At 39.1% G+C, this 25140-nt stretch overlaps 1 protein-coding gene across 2 annotated transcripts; it reads left to right on the top strand.

Annotated features, from left to right (window-relative positions):
* The first annotated feature begins 59 nt into the window (after positions 1-59).
* Positions 60-19235, top strand: HCFC2 (host cell factor C2). Of its 2 annotated transcripts, XM_051784371.1 has the most exons (16): positions 60-332; positions 2128-2276; positions 2668-2828; positions 3885-4093; positions 4567-4651; positions 5680-5783; positions 6364-6552; positions 7809-7994; positions 8420-8523; positions 9504-9666; positions 10631-10831; positions 12032-12102; positions 13332-13469; positions 14601-14786; positions 15264-15549; positions 16249-19235. In XM_051784371.1, the coding sequence occupies exons 1-16, from the start codon at positions 167-169 to the stop codon at positions 16272-16274; spliced, it is 2424 nt and encodes an 807-aa protein (XP_051640331.1). In that variant the 5' UTR covers positions 60-166; the 3' UTR covers positions 16275-19235. The 2 variants fall into 2 exon arrangements, with proteins under 2 accessions (XP_051640331.1, XP_051640330.1); XM_051784370.1 differs by having other exon boundaries at positions 15264-19235.
* Positions 19236-25140: the final 5905 nt, after the last annotated feature.

The raw sequence follows: 25140 nt of genomic DNA, 5'->3' as shown, positions 1-25140 counted from the left end.
GTGCTGACAGAGGGGCCGTGCTGACAGAGGGCTGCGGCGGAGGCGGCCGCGGGGCGGGACACGGGCGGGCCACGGGCGGGCCGCGGACCCGCCGCCCTCACGTCAGCGCCCCCCCTTCCCCGCGGGCTGCCCCGACCGCGCGGTGCGTTGTGGGAGCGGCGCTGAGATGGCGGCGGCCGCCGCCGGGCTGAGCTGGAGGCGGGTGTCCTCCTTCACGGGGCCGGTGCCGCGCTCCCGCCACGGGCACCGCGCGGTCGCCATCCGAGAGCTGCTCATCATCTTCGGCGGCGGCAACGAGGGCATCGCCGACGAGCTGCACGTCTACAACACGGGTGCGCGGGGCGGGGCCGGGCGGCGGGGCGGGCGGGGCGGGGGGGGAAGGCGGCGGGGCAGTCCCGGCTCCGGCCGGCGGTGGCACCGGGCTCCTCACGGCACCCGGGATCGCCCGCCGAGCCTCCCGCGCTCCCCCGGCTCGGCCGAGGCGGCGGCGGGCGGGCTGAGGAGCTGCCTGGAGGTGAAATGGCGGGACGGGAAATACGCCTGGGCCGTGGGGTCTTCCCCGGGATAGCGCTACGCCCCGGCCGGTGCTGCGGCGTTAGTGGGCCTTTCTGGGGAAAAGGAACCTGGAAAATCTCTTGATGCGCCTGTTGTGCTTTCCCAGCCCCTGGCGCGGGGGTGCGGAGTCTCCCCTGGCAGGGCTCGGCTGAATGGCGGCAGGCGGGATTAGTCCCCGCCAGTGTCCGGATCCCCCTTCTTCCCTCTGGTGGCGGCAGCTCACGAGAGCTGAACGCGCTGGAATAGGAATCTTGCTTGGAAAAGCGAACATGCTGGCATTGGGAGCCTTTCCAAACAGGAAACTGCCCGAGACCGATTTTATTTGTGAAGGATTAGATGCCTAAATAGTTACTGTACGGGATGCTGAATGAGGCTGGAAAACTTGCGTGTAGTGTTAGAGCTTGGGCCGAGACGGGAGAGTTCAGAGACTGATCCGTGCTTCTCAGTCTGCCAGTGTTAGCTGATTGAGTTTTTCCAAGCAGATTTTTCTCTGATATCTTAAAGATCTACTATTCTTAATCACATTTTGGGGGGGAGAAGAAAAAAAATCTCTTAACTTTTCTGTTCTGACAAGTAATCCCAAAGAAAACTCTCAGACAGTACAGTTATGCTGTCTCTCAGAACAAAGGTTTTGATGCTACCTTTTGAGTGAGTCTTTTGGGTTTTTTTCCTGCCCGGATTTTCTGCTAAAGGTGTTTCCCCTTCATAGCAGTGACAAAAAGGATCATGACTCAGTTGTTCCGTTTCCTGGACGAGTGCTTGGCCCAAACTGACCTTTTTTTCTCTGGGGTTTAAGGTGCAGGGTTGTGACCCAGGCTGCCCCAGTGTGGGATGCCATCCGTGGCTCTTGCTATGCGTGTGATGACTTCTGAGGAGCTGGCACTCAGTGAGCATCTTAATCCGCTGCAGCAGTGTTCACTGGAAGCTTCTAATTTCATACTTTTCCTCTTCGTGCTCATGAAAAAAGCTTAGGATAAAGAAGACAGTGTCTCCTGTAATTCTTTAATTCCAGAGCAGTTTAAACACCAATATGCTGCTGCTGGATCAGACTGTCTCAGCTGCTCTTTCTTGCCTGTGTGCCTCTCTTCTCCCATGTATCAGTGCAGCGTTCCGTGGATATTAACATGGGTCCCAGAACAGTGTAATTAGTTTTTGAATAGGGCTATTAAGTCCAGGCACACTGCCATGCTGCTGTAGCTCTAATAATTCTGTTTCTAGGGCTAGCTCCCTCTGAGTTAGCATAGTTATCTCTCTTCTGTAGAACTGCACTTGTGTTCCTCATTAGCCTCTATTCTTGGCAAGTCTGTTAAATTGCTGGGTGACCCTTCGTAAATGACTTAGTTACAGTGACCTCATGGGTTCATTCATACTGAGTAACATTGGTTTGATACAGGTGTTTGCTTTCCTTTTTATTTAAAAAAAAAAAACTCAATTAAAACTTAGTGTTAAGCAAATAGCCCATTCACAGTTATCTACAGGTAAAAAGTAGTGCTCTAAAAAGCAGAGGTGTTTAAAAATACACTTTTCAGTGTTTTAAATATTTTTCTTCTTTTTTTTTTTTCTCTACTATAGTTACAAATCAATGGTTCCTTCCTGCTGTAAGGGGAGATATTCCTCCAGGCTGTGCAGCACATGGATTTGTTTGTGATGGTACCAGAATACTAGTTTTTGGAGGAATGGTTGAATATGGAAGATACAGTAATGATTTATATGAATTGCAGGTAGGAAATGTATGAAAATGTTTCAGTTTTGAGGACTACTGTATTTATCTGTTTATGAACAAACACATTTTATTTTACCAACTGCAGAAGAAACTTAGATAAGCTTTGCTCTACTCCAGGAAGAATAAACTTTAAATAGATTCTGAAGATGGAGAAAATCCAAATGCCTTTGAAAAAGAGACTTCCATGTAGTCTAAATAAAGTATAAAATATTTAGTCTTTTATTTAAGTAAGCTCATATGTATCCCTTTTAACATATGTCCTGAGAAAAGCCCAGCATTCCTTTAAAAATAGTTCAGAAAATATAAGACTGTTAACATTACCTGAATTCTATTTACTGTGAGTGACTATAAATGAAGATATTTCTGAACATATTTTTCTTGTCTTCAAGGCAAGTCGATGGCTCTGGAAAAAAGTAAAACCTCAAGCTCCTTCCAATGGATCACCACCCTGTCCTCGACTTGGCCATAGCTTTTCTTTGTATGGTAACAAGTGCTATTTGTTTGGTGGCCTGGCAAATGAAAGTGAAGATTCAAATAATAACGTTCCCAGGTATGCTGATTTGCTTTGAATTTAATGGCTTTAAAGACAAATGACTGGATGTGACAACCTTGAGCAGGAACATTCTAGTCAGGCTGTTCTGTGTACCAGGTACCTGCAGGTGGATTATTTGTGCAGTGGACGGGTTACATGCGAAGAAGCTTAAATATTTCTTCTGCTAACCCCACAGTATGTAACACTGACTGACAGCTCTGACACTTATGTAGGCAAACCTGAGTAGACTTTGGTATTTTTCCTAGTATTTTGGGTGATGATTTTAAGAATGGCTTGTTTGTTAGAATCACTTGAATCAGCCAAGTCTCATGAGTCATCAGGGAATTCACGATGGACGTTTCCTCTATATTACTGTGGAAAATAGTTATGAATTCATTTGGAAATTTTTTACAGTAACAGCTGAAGTTGCCTCTGTTGCCAGCAAACAGTGCTCTAATGCTCCAGTTTCAGATCCACGTTCACCTGCAGTTCAGAGCACTAATATCCACTGAGCTATACCCTGGCAGTTTTAAGCTCGGTAAACAAGGGGTACGTCATGTGAATGCCAAGATTCAAAAACAGTTATCTAAAAAATAACTTGCTGATAGATTCAGCAACGAATGGCTAATTGTCTATTGGCCAGCCTGAAGGCACAAGAAAAAAAATAGCTTCTTCTCACCTTTATTGCTTTGGAGCTGCAGAAATTCATCTCTAATGTCTCTGGTCATCATGTTATTTCTCACAGCTTTGCAGTTTATTCCAAGTGTGTCCGTATGTAGTAATTTCTGCGAAGAATGTTGTTTACCCCTCTTGAATGTTTCCTTCATGTAATACAGTGTAGCAAATATGATATGAGAGCATGTTTCCTTAGAGGCAACCAGTTATAATTGTTCAGGTTTTTTCTTTTAAACCAGTTTTGGTACTGTCCACAATGCATCAAATGTTTTGAGAGTTTAAAACTCTACACTCTCCCAAGACAGAAGTCTGTAATACTTGGAAGGGGTCGGGGTTTAAAGCGCACTTGTAATCGTGCTTGTAAGTGAATTTTTCATACTTTTGACAATAATACCCTAGATATTTAAATGACTTCTATGAACTGGAGCTGCAACATGGTTCTGGCGTTGTTGGCTGGAGTATTCCTGTGACCAAAGGAGTCTTACCATCTCCCCGAGAATCTCACACAGCCATCGTATACTGCAGAAAAGATGTGGGAAGTCCGAAGATGTATATTTTTGGAGGGATGTGTGGCTGTCGGCTTAATGATCTCTGGGAACTTGACATAGGTGAGTTGATTTGCCAGTAGAAGTCCGTACTCACTTGCTGAGAGGAAAAATTACAGTATAGAATGGTTAATGGCATGGTGTGGTACAGATATTATTGAGTCTAACACCATAGTGCTAACCTCTTGTAATTTCTGGAATGAAATAGATACAACATTGTTTGCATATATTATCCTCACTGATTATGGGTGAGATTGTTTCTTTAGAGAGTTCTTTAGAGTGGTTATCACTATGATAACCAAGCTGAATAACCATAATGGAACCATAATATATCTTTCTGATAAACATTGTATCCCTTCCTGTTTTTTAAAAGAACCTCTAGGGGCTTGTTATTGTGCTTCTTTCTTAAAGTTGCCATCCGAAAAAGATGAAGTTTTGTTTTGCTTAATCTTAGAGGGATGTTCCCTCCTAAAATCCAGGGAGTGAAATATGCAGTAACAAGGTTTCTTTGAGGATTTTTATTCTTTTTCTTTTAGAAACCATGACCTGGTCAAGACCAGAAACCAAAGGGACAGTACCACTTCCTCGCAGTCTCCATACGGCCAATGTAATAGGAAACAAGTATGTCTGTTGTTAAAAGCTCAACTCTAGAAAGGTACACCTAGTAGGAGAATGATGACACTTATCCACTACTGCTCAGTATAAACCATCAGCCCTGTAGAGTACTTTGCTGCTGCTATTTTAAGTACCACTGTTAACTTAAGGGTATCAAACTGCCAGTGTTTCCATCCAGCAGAACAATCTGCCCAACCTTCAAGCAGCTTTCCAGGCTTCTTAAAGCACCTTTGTGCATTCTGGTGACCTGGGCCTCAGCTGGCTCTGTCAGGAGTGAGCTTGAGTGCCTCTGTGTCTGTGACACAAATGAAATTAGCTATGCAAAAAAACTGCTCAAAGAGTAAAACTAGTTCTAGGCAAAACTATTCCACGCTTTTTCCGCATTCTGTTTCTCATTACTCTGCTTCTTACCAATGTAGTTTGTTTTGGCAGATAGCATTGATAAAATGGATTTTTAAACGTGGGTTTCAGTCTATTTTATATCAATTTACAAGTGGGCATGAGGAGAAAGAGGCAAGGGGGAAAAAAGATGTGCAAGCTTTGTGTCTTATGATTCAGTAGGTTAGTTTTTGATTATTTACTTAACATGTCAGTAGTTTGTAGCCTGCATTATATTTTTAAATTTTGATATCTGACTTAGATACCAGTCTTCTTATTTTAGTTATTGAGAAGTCTGCAGTAAAGGATTGTAGAAATACTGTGTAAAAGTGTGATTTTCTGAGAGCATTAGCAGTTTGGTGGCTTGTAAGAAGTGACAGTATTAACTTCTGTTTCTGGAAAGTCGTTTGAGGAGTTTGTGGGATTTTTTGTTTGGTTGAGTTTTTTAATCAGTTAACTTACTCAAAAATTTCAGAAGGTGGATGTCTGCAACAGTACTTTATAATGAGAGTAGATTCAAATAAAATTTGCTGTAAACCAGAACTGTAAAGCACTGGGAATTTTCTGTTTCGTCCTAGTTTGAGAGAGCCCATGCAGCAGATCTGGATATTAATTATCTTTTCTTTTTCCCTCTTCCCTCTTTTCCTGTATTTCAGAATGTATGTTTTTGGTGGCTGGGTTCCACAGTCAGCAGGAGGTGAAATTTCTTCTCATGATGGCGAATGGAAATGTACCGGTTCATTTTCTTACCTTAATTTGGGTTAGTGTTTCTGCCTTTCTGGGAGTGGGCATTTTAAATGATACTTTATTAACAGAGTAGAGTAACTATTTTGAAGACCCTGAGAAAAGTTTAGGGATACATAGCTGTAATATTAGGGGACGAAAGAAGTTGCCAGGTTTTTACATCTTTCTTGAGAAGTGATATTTTAATAATTGTTTTTCTTGGAAGATTCAGCAGGTTTGCTTCTGCAAATCTTTGTTAATACAACTTTAAGTAATTTAAATACTCCTTCATTTATAGAAGAACACAAGAGACAGATCCTGAAATGATATTTTTCTAAACATGATAGTACTATCCCTGAATCCTCAAATTCTGATTTTGTATTTGCCTGAGAGAGATAACCAGAGGTCAGAAAATTCATCCTGTATTAATTGATTTAACTTGCATATTAATTGGAAAGTGACCTTCTCTTTGTAATATTTCAATTTTAAATGCAATTGTCTATAAAAACAGAAGTGATTTATTTACATTTTTTTCTGTGCAGTTAAGCATACTAACATCTTTATTTCTTGCTTTGGAAAACATCTAGAAACTAAATTTTTCGAGTTTCATTTACTAGATACCACAGAATGGATAGGTCTGATCTCAGATTGCCAGGAGGACAAGAGTAACTTGTTCCCAGGGCCAAGAGCAGGACACTGCGCAGTAGCGGTTGGCACTCGCCTGTACATCTGGAGTGGGAGAGATGGTTACAGAAAAGCTTGGAACAATCAAGTCTGCTGCAAAGATCTTTGGTACCTTGATACTGGTGAGTCAAAACTAAGAGACTTGCACTATGTTCCGTGTTTTATTAACATCTGGGAAGCTTGCATCATGGATGATCAGAACATCTAAAGCTGTAGCAATCTCAAAGATTATTTAAATTTTAAATATTATTTTAAAAAAACATGCTTCACTTTTGATTGTTCAAAGGCTACGGCTATAACTTAAACTGAAAAAATTAGGAAGGCTCGTTTAGAGCCTCTGAAAGAACTTTGTGGCTAGATTCTGCATTGCATCCTATAGTCAGTTGATACAAGGTGCTAAAGGGTGTTTTGCCTGAACTCAGGGTCCCTGACCTCTCCTTTTAGTGATCTTTTCTGCTACTATTTACTCCTTCCTACCAAACCCTTCCTTCTCTTGGGATCATTGCTGCTGCTGCTTCCTCATCTTTTGGACTGCAAAATGATACTATTGAATCTGAAAAAGGACCAAATTGTTCCTGGGGATGAAGGGAATTCTGGAGCACTAATCACTCATTAGTAGCTGGATTAATGGCAGGACACTGAGATGGTACTGGGGAAGAGGGGACTAGAATGGAACTTTTGGGAGCGAGTTGTTGCCTATTGAAGCAGAAGTATGGAAGCTGTTATTGGAGATTGTGAAATATTTAGGAGATAGTGAGGTGGGGGTTTTTTTGTTTGTTTGTTTGTTTTGTTTTTCTTTTCCTTTTTTATTTTTCCCTCAGAAGATCAGAAAATGAAAAAAAGTAACGGGAGGGATGTGCTTGAGAGTGCAGCCTAGTCAAGGCAAGTGAGAGGAGCAGGCCAGTGGCATCAGTCATGTCTAGGCTTCAGTCTCTGCAGAAGAAGTTTGAAGGAAAGCTCACTTTAGTTACAGAGAGCATGCAAAAAGGAAGAGGGATCTTCTGTGAATTCTACTGAGGAATATGTAAAGCTTTAGGGGCCAAAGAGCTACCTGCAGCCTTTTGGGAAAGCACAAAGATCTCTTATCTCTGTAATTTCTACAGTGACGTAGCTGTAACTCGAAGTCTTACTGGCAGCAGAAGAGCCCTTGAAAACAAAGCATGAAAACTTGAGCATTTTTGAGCACTCTAACATGACACTGTGTAATTCTCTGACTTGTCTTACCACCTTTGGCAAGGGTTTCTTGTTGAATCTGGTATACCTTGTACATCAGTGGAAAAGGAGCTACTGATTTTACTCACATGTATAGATATGTAATAAGCTGATTAAGGGAGGGCCATTTCTAACATGCCATCTGTGTTTTATTGGTTTCTTGTAGAGAAACCCCTAGCACCATCACAAGTACAGCTCATTAGAGCTACAACCAACTCTTTTCAGTTGAAATGGGATGAAGTTCCTACAGTTGAAGGATATCTTCTTCAGCTACACGCTGACTCACCAGTGCCACCGGTGGCTGGAACTCCCGTTACTGGTGTTCCTGAGACATCCCTGCTGAGTTCACAAGGTAATGAAGATCTCACAAGTCAGATCACATTATACTAATGTTTGTGCACAGGCAGACTAGAGTATTGCATAAGTATTTGATATGAGTTTGTTTTTTAAAGAACCATTTTTTGCAAGAGAGAGACCCTATTTCTTTGGTTATTCCCAAAATGCCTTGGGAATAACACTTAACCTTGTTTCTGTTGATTTTGGTCAGCTGTCTGAATTATGAAGATATTTATACAGTGCTGGGCACAATTTGAGAAAGGAAACAGTGAGAAGGGGATTTTATCTGACTGTTTGACCATGCAGTTTCATTTCAGATTTACAACAAAGTTTTCCTTCAGGAAACTTTGGGTCTCCCTCTCCTTTACTGGAGTAGATTCCAACCAACATAGTATTAAATTTTACATAACTGATGGGGATTTGTTTTTGTTTACCTGCTAGGTGGCTGTTCTCTACATCAAAATCCCCAACCATTGCCTAGCATCCCTTATCCAGAACTGAAGGTTGATCATCCCAGCCAAACAAATAATCTCATTCCTAATAATGTAAGTGTTAAACTGAAAAATGCATGAGTGGCAAAGCAGTGTGGGAAGCTAGAGGACTGCCAGAACACTTCCTCAGTTTTAAAAGTCCTTGCATAATTTTTGGGCCTTAGGAAAAAACCCCCGAATCAAACAAAAAGACACTTGCTGAAGTAGTTGTGTCTGTTTTCTTATGTAACTTTTACTTTTATGATTGACAGACAGTCTTTCAAGTCCTCTTCCTGGCAGAAAGGAAACTGCAACTGTATTGACTTCCAGAATGCTGACTTGGGAGCCTTATACCAGTAGAAATACTATTCATCCTTAAATACTGGTGAAATTAATGTGGAAAGCATAAAGAATAAGGCATATTCCTCCTTTGTTAGTGCTTTTATGCTAGTCTGCTTAGTTGTAGGTTCTTACTACAGATTAAACCCAATTATTATCTGTTCTGTTTGTACAGTTGTACACATTCCACTGTTTTGCCAATTCAACAGAAAGAGTGAGGACAAAGGCTGGCTAAAGGATCACATTTTTGTAATTTTGCACCTTTTCTTAAATGAGAAAAGTCTTAGATCTGTATGGGATCCATAATGTATTCCTGGAGAAAACACATGTAGATATACTATAAATTTCACTAACAGTAGAAGTATCTAAAGTACATGCCAGGAAAGCAAAAGTTGAAAGCCTCTGTAATTGTGATTTTCCCCATCTCCTCAAGTCCCCCCAGTAGACTAAATATGTGCACCAATGAACTTCCATGTAATGACAAAAGAACGTGAGCTCACTGTCAGATAAAATTTGGTATCTATCAGAGACATGTCCAGGGCAACTCAGAGTTTGAGTTTTTGTTTTTTAATGGTTTCTTGGTTTAATTTAGAGTACTTGGGAATTGTTGGAGGAGTTTAGCTTGTTGCTTATGAGTAAGCATTTTCATGCCATGTTTGCAACTGAAATTTCCCAACTTTGCGGTTAAACACTAACAAATGTGTTGTTTTGCTTAGGTCCAAGTTTCCCTTTCATCCAACTCATTATTGAAAGTAGAAGGAAAAGAAAAGGTTGCAGCACCTGAAAACAAGATTACACAGGAGACTATGAAAAACCACACAGATGCTACAGGATTCAAAGAATCAAATGCCCCTTCCCTTTTGCCTGTTTGTACTTCAAGTAAGATGACTGTAGAATAAAAATTAATTGAAAAGAGAGAGTTAAAATTCATCTCATAAACATAAAATAAGATTATTTGTCTTGTAATTTAAAATTATTTTAGATTCCTTTGTAGTTTAAAAAACCCAACTTGTGTTAGTTATTACCGAACATATTTTTAGGAGATACAGGGAAAAATGAAATCCTAAATTATTTGAAGTGTTGCAAGGGACGTGAAATTCTCAATATATTCATTATTATGATGGCAAATGTGTCTAAACATAAGTAACCATTTTTAACATAAAAAAAAAGGACAGATACATTTTACAACATTATGGTGATAGTAACTCCAGACTCTGACACTGTGTCTGTTAGCAGTGAAAAGCTATAATGTAAAATTTCAGGCAATGTAGAGAGAAGCGTGTTTCTCTCTGACTGTAGAGGAAATAGAAGATGACAAGGCACTGATGTAGGCATTTCACTGAAGTGCCTTAAGTTCAGTGTGATGAATCCAGGCTCAGTCACCTGATCTGTTTATATTTGCCTTTCATGTACTTTATGGGTTGTTGGATTTTTATTTTCTTCACAGTGTAATTTAAGTATCATGTGGAAATTTTGGTTCTTAGTGCTAAGTGAGAAACAAAATTCCACAGGGGTTAATCTTGATTGTTACAAATCTGTGATACTGATTTGTGTGGATGCTTTATTTTAGTGTCTTTTCCCAAATTAATCCTTTTGTAATAAAATAAATATAGAATGGCAAGCTTAAAACAACTGTTTACATGTATCTGTTTATGACTGTGCAGACAGACTTTAGTTCAGTTATATACCTAAAGAAAGCACTGGTAATCAATTTGATCAGATCTATTCTAACCTAATTCTGAGCTAAACTCAGGCTTCATAGGAAACTAAAGCCATTAGATCAGGTTGAGATTTGTTATGTGTTATCAATATTGATTTCTGGTTAATATTTTCTCTTTTTAAGGTGCTCAGACATCAGCAAATGTAGGTGAATTACATGACTTGGACAAACAAACTGTAAATCCTGATGCTTCTGTATCCAGTACTGTCTCCAGCACACAAACTATGGTAACCCAGCAGGCTGTTAAAACTGAATCATCAAGTACAAATGGGGCAGTTGTTAAAGATGAAACTTCACTAACAACATTCAATTCAAAATCTGAAGGTTTGAAATGTGTTTCACATACTGTATTTTGAGCCATATATATCTAAGGCCATCAGAGTTCCCTTAGTGTGGTGGGATTCCCATCTTGGCTAGTACCTGGGATGTAGATAGGCTTTGGGCATTGAAGACCTTGTGCAGCCTGGATGATCTCTGCTATGATTTAAACATCTTTTAAAATCAGAATATTCCTTTTATACATCTGTAAATCACTGTTTTTCCTGTACGTGAAAGGTCCTTTAAAATCTTCAGTTAAGGTCCATTTTCTAAATAGCAGTGGTAGCCAGTTTTGGTGCCCATTGCACATTTGCTTTCCTTCAGTGATTGTGAGTCAGCAAAAGACTAAAATAGTAACCTTAGATGATTTTGATTTTAAGCAATTGACCTTTAACAAATATGTCCAGTTAACATGGCTAGCTCACCGCTAGTCAAATGTACTGGCCTCTTCATAGTCTGCTTGAAATATCCAAAATAAGCAGCAAAGCAGAAAATAAACATATGGGTAGTTTTTCAAGTTTTGTTTTTCACAAATATCAACAGGCTGTGCTTGTTATTGTTTTGATTGTTAACTAAAGAACTGTATTCTTATATTGATGTTACGTGTGTAGTATAACTTTTACCAAACAGTACTGTATTTTAAAAGCAAAACCCAGAAACACAAGTATAGAATACTAATATTCCCTTGTGTTGCTTGTGTGCTTAATCTTTTTTCTTTTTTTAATATTCCATTTTAAATTCAATGAATGCTCTGTTCCCATTTGTTAGGATTGTTACAGATTAAATGCTCATGCTCAGATTCAGATTGTATTGATGTCAGAAACAATGCAATCAAATTAAGATTTCACACTTAGACTATTCATACAGTGTCATCAGTTTGTGCCTCAATCTGGTATTTAGATTATTTGCTTGCAAATATTTTATATGGATTTCATAGTTCTGTTCTTATTTAGGATTTTCTGCCTTCTGTTTTTATTATCTGTAGCAGCCTCCAATGCCAGACTCTCAGAATTGTTCTGTGAATAGGACAGAAGCCAAAATTAGTTGTTTGTGTTATAAATAGAACTGCATGCAAAAGAAGTCTGAGAAGGACTTGTGCAACAAATACTTGTAAATGGCTATTGAGGTCAACTTCCATATTCTGTCGATTTTGTGTTCAATTTTCTGTATCACTCAAGCTTTTTAAATTTAACTTTTTGTTTTTAGCTGCTGAAACTGCTTATATCATGCCTTCAACAAGGGTCAGTACTGGACAGACAAATGATTCACACTCCTCTGTAAGTCTGAAAAAGTATAATCAAATTTCTGTATCTATTGTTCTGTTGATTAGTTGTAAGGGCTCTTCTGTTTGCTTTTCTTTCAGAAATATAATTAAAGGAAATGTTTATTTAGGGCTTGAACTGAATAATACAGGGGTAAACATTTCTGTTGTAAAACTAATTGCATTGTGTGGGTTTGATGTGAGTCTAAGTAGCAGTTGTGTAGTTGGGAGGAGATCCAAGTATGTGTTTCAGCTGTTGAATCATTTTTATTGACTGGCACAGTGGAATGGTCTCTCTGCTGCATGATGTGCAAATGTACAATGTTTTTCTGTATGCACAGTTGAAATGAAAATGAAGTATGTATTAGATCAGACTATTGTTAGCTGCTGATCTATAGATTTGAAACGTTACTTAACTGACATCTTGATGTTTTTCCCTAGAGGAGATGGGGACTGGCTATGCAAGCTGTAAATACTGCCTGAAAAAGTAAATGCTTCCTATTTCACCTGCTTACAACTTAATACACAAAACCAAGGTGCCACTGTTGCCACCAAAAGCGAGGAACTAAGGATGGGGGGAAGCAGCTGCTACCTAAAGGGTTGGGGTGCTTTTGCCAAGAGCAGCTGCGGTTCCTGCCCCGTTTCCGTGCCAGCAGGATCATGGCCTGTCTGTGCTGGGCACACTGACTGTGCAAGTGCTCTCCCTGGGGTCTGGAGACAAGCAGGAAAGACAGTTTGTCTTTCTGGGTCAGTCAGGAACAGTTCACACACCCTCCACCACCATCGCCCCACGCCGCAGCAGGGGCCTGTTCTCAGCTGCCGGCGAGTTCAGCAGTGGCTGAGGGAGAGCATGTTTGGGGCTGAGATACAGCTGATTCCCAGGGAGAGCTGCTGGTGTTGGACCACTCTGGGGAACTTCTTGACCTCTGAGCCAAATTAACTCGCAACTACATGCTGCTACAGACACCTAGTTCTACAGCTTTAAACTTCTTCCCCTGCCTGTTTAGAATATCAGATGTGACATCCCAGCTGTTGCCTTTTAAATGACAGACTGTGTCTGAGTCAATGTTTAAGAACCAGTTGGTTTTGAACACTGTTTTAATAGTATATGCATATCCATTTGAAGTATAAGAAAGTAACACTGGTATAAAAGGGGGTTGTCTCTCACATATACTAGAGTCTTAACACTTTTTTGCATTACTCTGAAGTCTGGGTAATCCACATAACATGTTCTTCAAATACTAGAAAACTCCACAAAGACCGATGGCACCAGTGAAAGCAAGAGACCGGCGATGGTATGATGTTGGAATTTTTAAGAACAACAGTGCTGTGGTGAGCCAGTTCTACTTGCTGCCAGAGGAAACACTGAACATTTCTAACAAGGTACTTGCTGATTCTCCTCTGACATAACTTGCACGTAAAATCTTTTGGGACCTGTTGCTATTGTTAATTCTTTTCTTATTTCTAACCTTAAGAAAGAATTTTAAACTCAATAAACTTTCAAACCAGTAAAAATTCTTAAAAACTAAAAAACCCACAACTTTTTTAATATGTCACTTTGGTACAGCATTGAAATGTTTCAAAGTTTCTTTGTTCCCAGAATTGTTGCCTAAAAATTCTTAAAGATACTAATAAGACATAGGCTAGACTGTTTAAAAAGACTAGATCTGAAACTGTAGTGGGTTTTGTATTAGATCTTTCTATCTTAATGTTTTTGTACATGTAAGTTGATACATGAAAATACATGTGAAACTTGCAAAGGTGTTGCAGGTTTGATGACAAAACTGTAAATGTCTTAGTGAACTTGAAACAAATATCGTATTTTGTTTTCGTGAGACAGAAGCAAAATAACAGAACCCTCTCTTTGAAAGCACTTCAGTATAAATATTGTATATCTTTAAAGAGCACAGTACATTTTACAGTGTTTACATTGGTTGTATTTCTTGTACGTTATTCAGAAGGCAAATAGTTCCATTGTAGGTTTTAGTGATGGATCAATGCATATTTTAGTCATGGAAGTACAGTGGCACATAATGTTTCAGAAACCTATTTGTTACTATCTTACAGAGCTTCTCTTTAAAAATATTTTGATTACCTCCACATCAATTTGCAGCTCCTAACTACAGGAATAACTATTTTTGAAATAAAAATATTTTTTAGGACAGAAGATTATGCTAACTGAATCATAAGTTATGTAATTGTAAATGCTACTTTGCTTTTACTTTCCTGAGTAAAAATAACCACAAGGTGCAGTTTAATTTAAATGATTGAAAAAATGGGGTATTTTTTTGGTTTAGAGATATAGTCTCTCACATTGCATCTTAGATCACCTGTTTTGAGGTGAGATAGTGCCCTCAGTCAGAACCTTTTCGTAAATTCTCATTTAAGTACAAAAGTATTAGGTAGATTTTCAGTTTTGATTAAACTTAATTTATTACTACCCACCTTAATTTTTTTAGGCTAGTTGTGTTTAGAATATTTTAAAAATTAACTCAAATGTTGCTTTCTTTTCAGACGGAAGGTGCAGATGTACCGGACTACAGATTACTGAAGAAACAGGATCTTTTTCCAGGCACAGTGTACAGGTTCAGAGTTGCTGCAATTAATGGCTGTGGTGTTGGGCCTTTCAGTAAAATCAGTGAATTCAAAACTTGCATTCCGGGTTTTCCTGGAGCTCCTTCAACAGTCAAAATCACCAAGGTGAGAAATATATGTAATTCTAGTTCTGATGTATAAAATTCTTTATACATCAGTTTAATCTCAGAACTCTTGGGTTTAGTTGGTTTGTTGTTGGGGTTATTTTTAAGTTAAAATTGTCATATAAAATAGTTTCAAATACTTACTTAACTCTGCTCAATGTAATATTCTTTAAGAAAATTGCTAAAAATAATAATTTTAAGACTTACTGATTATGTTACCAGATACGTGTCTTATTCAGTCATCTGATGGTTTACCTGTGATTTTCTGTTCATTCATCCTTAAATCTGTAGGGGTTTACCATGCTTTTTAAAAAAAAAAAGTCAAAAGATACATCCTTATCTCCAGAGCGATGATGTTTAGGTTAGAATTCTCAGATAATCTTTAGAATTTGGGGGGGGGGGGGTTAAACAATTTTTATATTGTTTATATATTTGTGGTTAGCTACATACTATCACGTTTTTCTCTCTTTTCCTTCAGAGTGTAGACTGTATTCATCTTTCTTGGGAGCCTCCTGCTTCACCCTCTGGAAATATTTTAGAATATTCTGCCTACTTAGCAATCCGTTCCACACAGTTACAGGAAAATCCAAGTCAACTTGTATTCATGAGAATATACTGTGGTCTTAAAACATCCTGTATAGTGACTGCTGCCCAGCTTTCCAACGCTCACGTTGACTACACTTCCCGACCTGCCATAGTGTTCCGGATTTCCGCGAAGAACGAGAGAGGGTACGGACCGGCCACGCAAGTCCGGTGGCTCCAAGGTAAAGTCTTGAAGTGTTCTTTTGTTCCTTACAGGAGCTTTATGCAAATATAGTTGTTGAAGTTGTCTTTGCATTAAAAAAAAAAAAAAAAATTGGATTTGTTCACAGGCAAAAACAAGCAAGTTTGTTGGTCATTGAGTCTTACCTGCTCCCTAAAACTATAACAGCCTAGGAAGCTTCTGACTTCCCTGGGCTTCACTTCGGCTCAAAAATTTTTCCAGTCTAATAAGCAATCCATTTACATGCATGTGTGTAATCAGGGGGTGTTTTTCAGTCTTTTCACCCTCCTTATTAGAAAAAATTTTCATTAGATGATGTAAGGTGCAATTTTGTGATGCTTATACACTTTAAAGTCTGTATTACAGCCAGAAGAGGTTTTGTCATCTTGTCCCTGCGCTTGAATTTGTACAGGTTCATGATGACCTGGGGATGGGAGTGGATTCACTGAAAATAGATTAGTTTTAGCCTGATCAGTTCTGGCTCACCTTACAAGTCAGCCACTCCAGAGGCTCTAAACAAGAACTTTTGCTGTCTTCCAAAATGTTTAGTATTCCAGTGCTGTTTTAACCCTTTAACTAGCAATGACTTTGACCATGATCTGTACCCCAGAACTCTGAAACAGCAGTTGTTTGAAAGTGTTTGACCATGTACACCACGTGAAATTATGAAGCATTTAACAATGTCTCCTCCTTTTTTCAGATATGAAAACATCAGGCTCAAAGTAGTGTTGCTACTCTCAAAGCCATCAGTAGAAACAACCTAATAAATCTCCAGTTTCGAATGTAGTCTTTAATGTAACTCTTGTACTATTTGTAAATGCTACAAATGTTTTATTTTTGCATTGTTTTTATCTTAAAAATATATAACCTTTTTTACGTTTGACACATCAGCGTTACACAGCCTTGCTCAGGTATATGAGTACCAGATAGAAACTATATTGAAGACGGTGGGGTGAAGGATCACACCCTATCCAGCAGCTCTTTTTGGTAGTGATAGTTAAAATGTAAAAAAATACACACTTTCAAATTAAAAACAAAGAACAAATTTGGCACAAGCAGCAGTATTTGAGGTAGAGTCCCCATTATTGCTTCGGATCTTGCACAGATAATTCATAAGATTTGGTATAAGAGCAAATTCTGTTTGGTTTTGGTTCCTTATACCACATTCTTCGTTGTGGTGTCTGAGTACAAGGCAAAAATTTCCAGTTATTATATAGTAACTTAAAATGTATAAATATTTTAATATATACTTTTTTTGTAAAGAAATGATTTTTTCTACTATTTGTAACAAATATCTTAATCTTGAAAGATATCCCCTGAAAATTTAAAAGGAAAAAGAGAAACTTATCCATTGCTCTTATTACAAAAAACATAAATTCAATGTAAATGCACTACTAATATTTAGAATTATCCTTTTGTAGTTGTACAAATCTTGAACTTGTAAATACCAATGTTTACAAGAGACCTTTCTGGTCTTGTATGAAAACTTCCATGAGATTCATTCTCTTTTTTTTTTTTGTTTTTTTTAATAAATCCATATGCTTTGCTTTTAGCATATGCTTGCTTTTTGCACTAATAATAACTTACCTCATTCCTGTGTTTGTAATCACTTGTGTTGCTTCCATAATGTTTCTGTAAAACTTCAATCTGAAAATTTTAACCAAAGTTTAGAATACATGGTAAGCAATTTTGCACATATTATATGGCAACTTTCAACATATTTATTCCAGTTAATCTTCTTAAGTGCTTGTTTGCTTTACCAATATATTCTACCAATCAAGTTCAGTATCTCCCTTTTACTATGCATCATTTTACATTAACTAGCTAGCTGATAAAATCAACAAGCATTACTTCTAGGAATAGGTTGATCCATTCCTATGCTAAAAGAAAAAATTTGTTCACAGTAGTGAAATAAAGGTAAACATTTTAAATGCTATTTATATATCTATATGTAAGCCTGTGTTTACCAAAGTGTAGAGGAAAATGGCTGAGTTGGACAAGGTCACTAGGTGAATAGATTGAGGCACTTAAATAAGATTTATTTTAAAATAAAATCTAAATTATTTACTGTGCAATGAAGTTTATACTTTGCACTTTAATTTTGCCCCAAATGCCAAAAGACTATACATCAAGGTAGAATTTCTTGCCTCTTCCAGTTAAATTTGTCTTAAGAGCGTTTGTAAATATAGAAACTAAAACAAATTATGTGCCTGGTTTGGTGGGAGAAGTATCACTAAAATATTAGGGATTTAACAGCTCAAGTATCCCAGAGCAGATTTAATAGCCAAGTTTTGGCTGCCCTGAAAATCAGGGTTATAACGGAAGTGCTGGTACAGCCTTAATTATCGCAACGCATCACACGCCACAATAGCATATGAGAAGTGCTGGGGACCATAAATCACTCTGATAGTGTTAATTGTGGCACAGGAGTAATACATGTGGTTTGACTCCAGAGGAAAACCGTGTGATAATAACAGATATCCCAGATTCACTTTAAACAGTGTTTATAGTATGAATGTATAGGACTTTTCCTGAAGTTAACTGGCTTTAAGATATTTGTGTTTTAATGGTCCATTTTGTCAGGTATGATCTCACTACCAATACTGTCTGATAACTCAAATATCATACACACGAACTGTTAACTAGAAGAGTAGAACTTGGTTTTTCTTATTAGTACTGTGAAAGAAGCCTTTAGAGAAAACATTTGTGGCTTTGATTTTGTTGGTTGATAGCTGTGATTGTAGAGTCGTTATTTAAGAATAAAACCTGTTGGGTATGTCTGGGTGGAGTTTTTTTGCACTTGGTTTCACCTGCTTTGCACAATTTCTTTTTCAGTGGGTATGTCACAACTACCAAAGGGTAAAACTGTGGCGTTTTCGATGAAAGTGTAATTTCCTTGTAAGTGTGCTTTCTTCAGCTGACTTGACATAAGATGTCACTTTCTCTTTTTGTCCAAGTTGGGTGATGTTGAATAGTGACCATAAGCAAACTTCAGTTCCTCACAGTTTTACTTTAACCTGAAATTGTGGTACACACTGTAAAATACACTTTGTGGTCTGTTTTTAGAACTGTATTTATAATGTCTAAATCCCACCTGTTTGCCTATCAACTAGATATCAGACAAATATTGATTGTTCAGTTTTAAATTTGTTTAGAAGACTGTTGACACCAGCTCTTTGAGAATTCGTGTTATACATTTATTTCAGATACCGCTAAAGGAGATGTAACAGAAACTGAAATCTATCAGATGACAGTATCCATATTGTAGAAATGTCTAGGTTTACTAAACTCCTTAGGGAGGTTGTGACTGTGTAAGTATAGGACAGTCGTGCCACTTACGGCAGACACTGCTACAGCTTCACCTTAAGAATGTTCTTGTGAAAGTGGAAATGAAATGAACAATAACCTATACTTTGTGTTTTCAAAGTAATTATAGCAATATCTTTTGAATGTAGTTTGGAGTAGAGCACATGATCATGCCATAAACTCTGAAGATATAATAAGTATTACTGTTGTTATCTGATATTTCAGGATAGCGAATTTGACGTGAACTTAGTCTTACAGCCTGTTACTTAATGACCTCTACAAGGAAACTGACATTTTGTACAATTGAAGTTGATTAGTCTTATTTCAGAGCATTGTTTGTTCTTTGTAATAAAGTGGTTGTCCTATCAAATGCATTGTAAACACCGTGTGGGGCTGTTTTTTCAAAGGTGTACGTGTACAAACTTCAAATTTCTGATACAGAGAAGAGGGTGAGTGAGTTTGTCAAGGCAGGGAAGAGGATTTAATGATAATGTAATACTATCCCTGTTTCAGGTTACTTCTTGGTTACCTCATGAGCTTTTTCCTTAGTGGAGGCTCTCCACTTTCCTTGCCCCACCTTCTCCTACAGTTGCTGTGCCCTCACCATTACTCTCGCCCTTCCTTGCCTTTGTGCCATGCAGCTTGCAGGCTGTGGTCTCTGAAGTGAAATTTTGAAATTACTTCCCCTGCCTGTACACCAGCCATGCTGTTCAAAATGAGTGACAAGGAGTTTGGTGTTGCTTTGTTACAGTTTGTTAAAAACATGTGTCAGTACTTAGTGTGCTCAGAAGGCTTCTGGTAAGGACATGAATTGCATTTGTGTCCAGCTCTGCTCAAAATGTCATCATCTTGGGCAAGCTGGTGAACTTTTATGGCAGTTGACTATGGGGAACTACTGAGGAAACAAGCAATACGTGCGGCCAGAAGCAGGGGAGCAGAGACAAGCAAGTGAACTGGAAGGTCTGGATTGTTTCTAGACCTCCTTAAGAGACTTCATACAAGAAACTGCTAAAAGCTGTCTGCTCCAGATTTATTCCTTCCTTGTGTTCCTAGCTATTGTAATAACTGTTGTTATTATTTTGTTATTTGTGATCCTTGCATTAGTGGAAAACAAATGGGAAAACCTAAACAATCAGTGAAGAATTCCCTCATGCTGTTTTCTTTCTGTTAATAAGATTCTCAGAGTAGGACTTATTTTCTCTTGAAGGCAAATTTGAATTTGCTGTATGAATTTATCTTAAAAACAACTCAGGCTTATTTTTCTTTATGGCATTAGCTGGTCCCCTGTGTATTTTTATATTTTCTAATGAGCTAAACATCAGGGGTTTTATTCTGTGGCTTCCAGTTCTGACACTGAAGCATTTCCAGATTCCCAGGGCAGGGGTGGAGCACTGACTGCTGGCACTGTGTGCAGTGAGCGTGTTCCTCCTCCTGTTCGTAGCTGTGAAATCTTCGGTTTGGTGTGTTTTGCACTGATCTGGAAGTGGAGATCTCCTTTATTTATCCAGAAGTTAGCTGAAAGGTATCAGGACGATGAGCTTAAAATGAATTCTCTTGTTCCATGAATGAGTCTGGAGGATACTGCATCTCCAGCACTGCCCCCAGAGAGGGGAAACCCCCAGGGGTGCTGGGAGGCAGGTGGGGGTAGGTTGGGCATCCAGCCAGATCATAGAATTTGTGTCTTGCACCTGCAGCCCCCTGGAGGGAGGATGGCAGGAAGGCCCAAGAGATCTCTGTAAGCTTGTGGGCCCGTTTGTCTAACTCCATCCTTATGTGCCTAAAGGTATCTGGTAAAAATCTGGCATCTATAAAGCTGCTAAATGAAGCCTTGGTCTATTCCCTAAATCCTTCAAAAGCCTGAAGCACTTTACGGTACTTGTTGGACTTACAGCCCTGACAGTAACAACAAAAATGTCTACCAAACTGGGGCTGGGCATAGTTTGCTGTCATTGTTTTTTTTTTTCAAGGGGGTTCTTGCCTCTCACAAGCATCTGCTTTTAATATATGACATAATTGCTAAGTTGGTACAGCAGCTCCTTAAAATGAAAACTAAGGCTTGGATGTGGTATCTTCAAAGAGAAAAAGAGATGAAGCATTTCAGTGTGTCCTGGTGTTCAGAGAGTTATTTCTGTATCTGTTTAAATTACGAAATATTGTTATCCACACATGGAAGTTATCAATATAGTTATTTCCAAGTGATTCTTAAAAGAGGCACACTTGGTATAATGCCATTTTAGAAGGTTCAAAAGCAATATTTCCTTAGTTTTGTTTGCATCCTCTTTTTTTGTCTGCATTCACTCATTTAAATGTTTATTGTCTAGGACTCTTAACTGCCTTTTAGAGTAACCATCACTCTCTTACGTGCAGTGCTGATAGTTCTCCTTTAACAAAAAGTTATTTAGTACAAGTAGCACCTTGCAACTTTGAGCAGTATTAAGAAATTTCCCAAATTTTCCTTTTTAGTAGCAGCTTTGCAATTATTTCTTCATTGTACTTTGCCTGACTAGAGAAGAGACTTTTATGTTGACCTTAAATGCTGTCTGCTCCATAAGGAAAATGGGGTCTGGGAGCAACTCTCTGAAATAACTGTCTTGAAAAAAAAGGCTTGAAATATCAATGTAATAGTTTGAGTTTTCACCTATTTATGTTACAGCATAAATGTTTTAGTGTAAATGCAGGATATTTATGTAGTTATTATTGAAAGATTACCAAAGAAAGATGAAGTTGCTGTAGAAAAGTGCTGCTGAGTCATCTGAAGCAATGTGGGAGCTGTCAAGCCAGACAAAATGGCCATTTATTGTTATTATTTCTTTTTCTGATGGGTACAGAACTTGATCCCACTGCATCCACCCCAGAGACATTTGGGATGAGTTTCAGCTGCTTGGCTTGTGAAATGTGGCTGTTGCTCATGGTTTTCAATGGAGTGAGAGTGGACTCATCCTCTGATGCAACACTCCCCAGGCCCCTTTTTCTCATCACAAAGTGATGGAGCCTGTTTCCCTGTAGCAGAAATGTTCTCCAGCTGGCTGGAGGTGAGATTTTTGGATCCTTTCCTTCTCCCTCAGTGCTTAGCCTTTCCTGTTAGTTGGCTCTGGGCATCTCCCTGCTCATCAGGTTGCTTTTCCTGGTATGTTACATTACACAGGGAACTTGGGTGTCTGGCTGGCTTTGGATTTCATGGCTGGGGCCAAGGAGTTGGATGCTGCAGAAACAAACCTGTGCATCCCAGCACCCTTTATCTGTGCTGTGTTGCTCTCAACAGTGATGGGACATAAGCTTTTCTGGGGTTGACTGTCTTCCCACAGGGTGCAGAGAGAAGTGAAAATATTATATATTCCTCCTAATTTGCTATTGCATAAAATGGTGGCCATGCTCTAGCTGCAGCTGTATTTTGAGTGACACAGCACTTACACCTGAACTGTGAGTCTCAGGTGTGTTGTTGGGAGGTGGTTTTATTTTGCTGTTCATGTTACTGTGTGGGCTGTGCCAGATTAAGTGTAAGGCACACACAGATCAGATTAGCAGCCCCAAGGATGCCCCTCTGCCCAGCAGATTTAAACCCTCAATAGTTTTCTTTCATACAAACATAAATCAGGTGCCATTGCTCCTGATAAACAGATCCCCTGGCCGACTGTGCTGCAGTAAAATATTCCAGGAAATGACCCTGGAAATTTGCCTGGAAGATTTCTTACACAAGGGTAGCCGACTCAGTCTGAGCTGCTGTGCAGAGCCTCACCTCTGGCCCTGCCTCCACAGCCATCCTTGGAGACTCTGATTTAATAAACTCTGCAGCTGGCACCAATTTGGAGACCATTGTGCACAGGAGCAAACTGCCCTCACTCCCAAGAGCACGTGGCCTTGGATGTCACCACAAGCTGAACTGGCAGTTTCCAGAGAGCTTCCCATTAAACTTTTACATACCGAGGGTCAGAGGTGACGTTGCATTCCGTTATCATCCCACTTTCACAAATCAATAGGTAAATGGATCAATATTTGGTTGCTTGAATGTATTTTTTTCAGCCTTTGAAAGGACAAAAGTGTGAATTATTTTGCCAGAACAGCATATCTGATTTTTGAAGAGGAGAAATTGGTTTGTATTTTCAACAAGGTATATCTTAAAGTGTACCACATCCAAAAGGCATCCTACCACTGCTCTTTCCACCAAACCAGTCTGACAGGAGAACAGTAAGAACCATGGTCCACATTATCAATATTTACCTTCTTCCTCTAGGGCTGCTTGGGCCCTGTATAAAATATAGTTTTCCTATAGTGTTATTAATCTTAGAATCTACATACAGGGGTGTGGTTTTTTCATCTACAGACACAAGAAAATTCACTTCAAATTTAGGTGAAAATCTTCCTTTCTTTTACTTTACTTGGTACAAATCAAAACTGAAAAACTCAAGCCTGCACCATTTGGGAGTACAGTGACTTAAAAGCAAGTTGTCTTATTGCTGTAAATGTAACTGAAGCAGCGAGCCTACGTGACAACTAGAACATTAATCACATTCAGAGCTCTGCAAAATGAGGAACATTATAGCTGTAAGCAAGGCTGCTGCCAACTCTTATCATGACAGCAAGGTGCTGGGGAAAATACTAGCCCTTGGCTCTCCCCCTTGCTTTGCACTGAGGAATCTCCTCTGTGTGTGCAGTTGCCCATATGCTTCCTCTCCTGCCAAAGGCAAGAGAGAAATCACCTATATATGCTTGCAACATCTTAATGAGCATCATCCTGAAACTGCAATAGGGATCATCTACCAATCTGACATGATTCACAGCATATCGGGGTGCAGTTCAAGGAGGACAGCTATCTGAAGTACAGCCCACATAATTCAGGCTGATTTTTACCTACAGGCAGATAAGCATGGGTCAGTGGATATTTAGAATGTACCACCTCATGCCAGGACTCCATCTGTGTTCTGGCTACATCATCCAGCCACATATTTTAGCATTCAGTAGAGATCAGAAGAGAGGAATAAATAAAATAGTAAAACAGTGCATATGTACATCAACAAAACTGGTAAAGGCAGAGCCTCAGCTCCCATTAAGCCTGTAATGAAAAGGGGATGTAGAAGAGCACCACCTCAATTAGCTTTTCTCATAACTGCAGTTTGACCAGAGATAACAGCAATTCTGTGCTTTTAGAGACACCACAAGCACTCTATAAAGAAATGTCAGAAGGATCAAGTTACACAGAAATTCATTTTAAAAAAATCACTGTGGTAAAATTTGCTTGTGTCATGAAAAGACACCTAAAAAAAAGTCACTGTGCTTGGAAACAGATCTTTGAACATCACTGCTGTTGCAAGCAGCCTTTCTCCAAGTCTCAGCACAGGCTGCCACAGCTGTCTCGAGCACAAGCTCAATTTGGGGTTATGTCAGTTCAAACAAAACATTCAGAAAACCAAACACAGCAGTTTTGTAGGAACACATGGGATGCAGCAGGAATGGTCATTCTTGCTTTGGGTCTAAGCTACTTGTAAACTTGGAATACTTAAAAAGTGAGAACATGCATCAGTTGTTAAACAAAACTAAAGGCTCTGCAGTTGTGCTACTCCTAATATAAATTAGGCAAGTATTTATTAGAATGGTTTCAAAGAGAGATGGAACAAAGTGTTGCACTATTACTTCTGTTTATGCAGTTTCAGAAGTGAATGAGCAAGTTGGTTGCAGTTTTGTGCCTGGACCTCAGGGGGTGAGGAAGAGAAGAAAGAAAAGAAAAATGCTCCTTTGCTCACATGATGGTGTGTAAACCACAAACTCAAAATACTCTAACCTAAACTCACAGAAGAGGGGGCAGACTGAAAAATGTTGCTTGTTTCAAGCAAATGTGTGGAGCAGGATGACCTCAGCCCCCTTCCTGCACTTCCAACTGCCAAATCTCTCTTAGCTTCTCCTTAGCTGGTATCACAGCTTTCTTCCATTGCAAATCTGGGAACATCAAGAACAGGGTATGCTGCCCTGAAATAAATGGAATACAAACAGAAAGGGCTCATGTAGGGATTGTGTTATTCATTTTTACATTTAATGAAAAACTCCATTTGTTCAGTCATAGCTGCTGAAGAATGACAGGCTGCCACAAAACCCAGAACATCCGTCCAGACTGCCACAGAATACACTGGATCACCTCCAGAGGCTCTGCCAGCATGATGTTGACATGTAAGAAACGCTGTTTAAATCTGCACATACATAAAATTTTTGTTTAGCAAAGAACTGCCTATTTCAGGCTTCCAGGATGTCTTAGTTTAAGCTATTTTCCCAATACTGAACTGTTACTTTTTTTTTT

This window comes from Manacus candei, unplaced genomic scaffold, assembly GCF_025592945.1.
Source record: "Manacus candei isolate 608988 ecotype Guabito, Panama unplaced genomic scaffold, ASM2559294v1 h1tg000018l, whole genome shotgun sequence".
Classification (NCBI taxonomy): domain Eukaryota; kingdom Metazoa; phylum Chordata; class Aves; order Passeriformes; family Pipridae; genus Manacus; species Manacus candei.
Note: the sequence above shows the minus strand (reverse complement) of the source record. Positions and strands in the feature narration are given on the sequence as shown.